Raw genomic sequence first — 4,120 nt, 5'->3', positions numbered from 1 at the left:
AGTGAAATTTTATTTGACTGTTATGATCTTAACATTTCCTGGATTGGCTGATATTTGGAGAAGTATAATTCACTAGAATCTTGTGCTTTGGTAGTATTTTAGGTTCAATAATAAAAGTAGTGCAGCTTTGAACCATCTGATCTTTGGTGTTCCTCTCCACTTGTCTCTCTAATTACATAAATGCTCTCAGTAGTGTTCTTTCTCTTAAAAAATAATTCATAAAAACCACTGTATATTCTTTAAATTTAAATATCCTCACTTTATATAGCACCATGAAACTGCTACATCACAAATGAATACCATATATAATGTCACTGGTTTTTCCCCCCATTTTCACATTTCATGAAACACTTTTGTGCAAAATCTTTACATACATTTTTAATAGCAGTCTTTTCACTAAGGTACTTTTAAGTTATCTGATAAAATTTTTATTTCCATCTAAGTTGTTCAAAGCATAGCACATTTTGAAATTGTGTCATTACTGGAAATTTTACCTGAAGCCACAAATATCCATTCACACACCATTAGGACCTTTTTTTCTTTTTTTAAATTTACCCTATGGAAACATATTCATGACTCTTGTTATGTAATTACCTACTATGTTGCTTTTTAAAATTTTAAAAAGCTTGTTGACAATAATGTTCAATACTTGAGATTTTTTTCAGACTTTCAGGAATACTTATTTAATCTGTGCTAAATTTCTTAGTCTCCTTTTTAAAATTGCCGTTATTAATTGAGATGTTTTCAGGCTAATCTGTTTTCCCTAAACATTGGGTTATTCAAAATATTGTGATGACAGCGAGTGCTACATAATATGAGAGGCTTTATAAAGGACTTTTCTAAGGTAAATTTTGGGAAAAAATATTATCTGATGTTTGGATCTATGCATTATTAGTAGCTATTAACCATGCTGAATAAGTAATTTCACTGAAGAAATTTCTTTTGATTAGATCCTCTGAATTAGAAGGTGGGACATTTAACATGTGTACTTAGGTCAGTCCTGGGAAAGTTATTACTGTCTTGGAAATGATTTTGTTTGTTTTTAAACAGAGCACTTAATGGTTTGGATGAAAGGAGCATTTTATTTAAAAAGCCAGAAATGAGGTACATTAGATGTCATTTGATTTTTATAATTTAATTGCGTATTGCTATTATGACTATGTCAAAGGGCTGATCATTTCACTTTTTATTAATACCTATATTTTATATGTCATTTAGACATTTTTACAAGAAGGAATGCCAACTTCTGCACGATGTGATGATTTAGAAGCTTTGAAAAAGAGGGGTTGCCATCCAGATGACATAGAAAATCCCAGAGGCTCCAAAGTTATAAAGAAAAATAAAAATGTAACCAACCGTAGCAAAGGAACAGCAGAGAAGCTTCAGCCTGAAGATATTACTCAGATCCAGCCACAGCAATTGGTTTTGCAATTACGGTCAGGTAAAGGCGGCCAGCCCTCTGAGTACTTTCCTTTCTACTTGAGATCATTGACGCCAGCTGTATGCAAGCCTCCTACCAGATTCTGCTGAGGGCTCATTTTCACATACAGACTGACAAAAACTTGGAATAGTTTAAATTTTAGAAATTTTTTTTGCAGATATAACAATCTGTAAAACACATAGACTTGGAATAATATTAAATGTTATCTCATGTCCAAAGTAAATTCTGTCAAAGATTCAGAAAGTATTAATTGGATTTAATGAGTTTTAAAAATAAAAGTGTTCATCCTCTGGTATAATTACATAATATAAAAGCAACACTGTAACCTGTTCTTTTCTTTTCTATTTGTTTAGTATTGTTAAAATATTAAGGTTTTTCTAAGTATACATGTCAGTGCCACATTTAAAAAGAAAGGAAGAAAGAAGCCCTCTTCCTCCCCTTTCTCTCAGAAGAGTGGGGAGAGAGTGGCCTCCTCCCATGACCTCCTCTTGTCCACTGTTCAGCCGGGGCAGTCAGGCCTCTCCTCCTAGCCCTGCTCCAGCAAAGCTCCACCGTCACCTTGAACCACCAGACCCAGTGGATCCGCGTCAGAGCCTTTTTAAAAAAACCTTTCTGTACCAAGTGAGGTGTTGCACTTCTCAGAACGCTCTCCCCTTAGCATGTGTCTCAGCCTCCCAAGTAGCTGGGACTCCTGGGACGTGCCCCAATGCCTGGCTAATTTTTCTATTTTTTTGTAGAGACGGGGTCTCTGCTCTCACTCAGGCTGGTGTCAAACTCCTGGCCTCCCAGAGTTCTAGGATTCCAAGTGTGAGCCACCGCGCTCAGCCCTCCAGGCTCCTTTTCTTGTCTTTTTTTCTTCCTTTCTGCTGTCCACCTAAATGTTGTCCTCTGCCCTTGGCTGTAAGTCCAGTTGTACACTACAACAACACAGACTTTTCTCTTGAGCTCCAAACCCATTTCTCTAACTGCCTACTAGAAATCTAAATGGAGAAAATCTACAAGTTAAAAATTTAATAATTTTTCGTCCTAAATGAATCTTCTCCCCTTCCTTGTTTCAGTTCAGATCGTCATCTCCCTCTTGGGTTTTTTTCTGTAGCTTCTTAACTAGTCTCTTGGTCTCTATAATTCATTTTTAAAACTTTCTGCCAGGTTTTCTAAAGTGAAAATCAGATTATGTTACTCACTTGCATATAGTGGCACCCCCTTTACACACAAAACAGTTCTCACAACTTCAAGTGTCTGAGAAGTCAGTTGTACCCTGTAATGTGCCCTCCTTTGCCCTCCCAGACTAATTTATGGTGTTCTATTTGTTTTCCTCTCTTATAGTTATAAATGGACTTTTTGTCTGTCTTGCGCGCAGTGGATTGGGGATGCTGTCTTTTTCCTCTTTGCATGCCCAAGACCTGGTGTTTTAGGTATTTGCTGAATGAAACTGAGCACATACCCATGCAGTTACTTATAGAATTCCCAGGTTTTTGTAAAAATTATGACTGCATTTCATTTCATAGGGTTACCATGTAAATCAGATTTATTTGGTTTTTCTCATTTGCTTTTTGATTGCCGGCAAGCACATTTCAATTTCTGATCTCTGTCCAGGGGAGCCGCAGACGTTTACGCTGAAGTTCAAGCGAGCGGAAGATTATCCCATAGATCTCTACTACCTCATGGACCTCTCCTACTCGATGAAGGACGATCTGGAGAATGTCAAAAGTCTCGGGACCGACCTGATGAATGAAATGAGGAGGATTACTTCAGACTTTAGAATCGGTGGGAATGTTGGGAATATTAACAATTTTCATTTGTATAAGTCTTGGCAGTTCTCAAAGACCTTTTGTGTTTTCTTCCTTTTTTCTTCACAACGTGCTTGTGAGACAAATAGGCCAGTTTTTAGCCTTTTCTTTCTGAGGGGAAACGGATTCCAGTTGCACATTTAACAATCTTTCTGCCTCCTTGCTCCTCTGTCACCATATGTTACTATGTTACTGATATTTGACACAGTTTATACCTCATAGGTAATGAAACGCTTGCTTGTTTTCACAGGCATTTATCCATTCAACTGTTGATTTATTTTATAAGTAATGTCTTGAGTACCCAGATTCCAGTTCATTACTAATTAATACGACTATACCTGCTGGTACAGCCTAATCTTACCTCAGACCTGGATTTTTCATATTATGATGATCTCCTTTCCAGACCTTATTTTTTCCCAATTTCATGCATCTCCAACTTAACCTCTTTCATGCCTGCTGTTTTCCACAGCTGCTGCAGCGGAGGTTTAACAACAGAATCTGGGAAAGACTTGTTAGCCTTCTCGAGGCCTCAAAGCTGCCTTTCAAAAATTAGCTCTGTTTTAGTGGAAACATTAAAAACGGCACTTGCTTCTTCAAATGCTCTTTTATTCAGTAAGCATAATTGAAGGACCATGGAGATAGGAAGCTCTTACCAAGTTAGTCTTTTTTGAAGTGGGGTCATAATTCCAGAATATTCATTTATTCGTTCATTCAACATGCCATTATTGGGAACTGATACACTAAGAAAATTAATGTGAATTATTTTTAAAGTGAGTAGACAAAAAGATTAACTTAAATCTTAGGCCAGGCCGGGCGCAGTAGCTCACGCCTGTAATCCTAGCACTCTGGGAGGCCAAGGCGGGTGGATTGTTTGAGCTCAGGAGTTCGA

At 37.3% G+C, this 4,120-nt stretch overlaps 1 protein-coding gene across 1 annotated transcript in view; it reads left to right on the top strand.

The window, feature by feature from the left end:
• ITGB1 (integrin, beta 1 (fibronectin receptor, beta polypeptide, antigen CD29 includes MDF2, MSK12)) overlaps window positions 1-4,120 on the top strand; it is a 74,840-nt gene that overhangs the window by 29,776 nt on the left and 40,944 nt on the right. The window contains exons 4-5 of the mRNA XM_012642180.1: window positions 1,219-1,441; window positions 3,038-3,216. Coding sequence (XP_012497634.1) covers window positions 1,219-1,441; window positions 3,038-3,216 — 402 coding nt within the window. The remainder of the gene's footprint in view (window positions 1-1,218; window positions 1,442-3,037; window positions 3,217-4,120) is intronic.

The sequence above is a fragment of the Propithecus coquereli genome, unplaced genomic scaffold (assembly GCF_000956105.1).
Source record: "Propithecus coquereli isolate 6110/MARCELLA unplaced genomic scaffold, Pcoq_1.0 Scaffold177, whole genome shotgun sequence".
NCBI classification, from domain to species: domain Eukaryota; kingdom Metazoa; phylum Chordata; class Mammalia; order Primates; family Indriidae; genus Propithecus; species Propithecus coquereli.
This window is presented reverse-complemented; position numbering and strand designations above follow the sequence as displayed.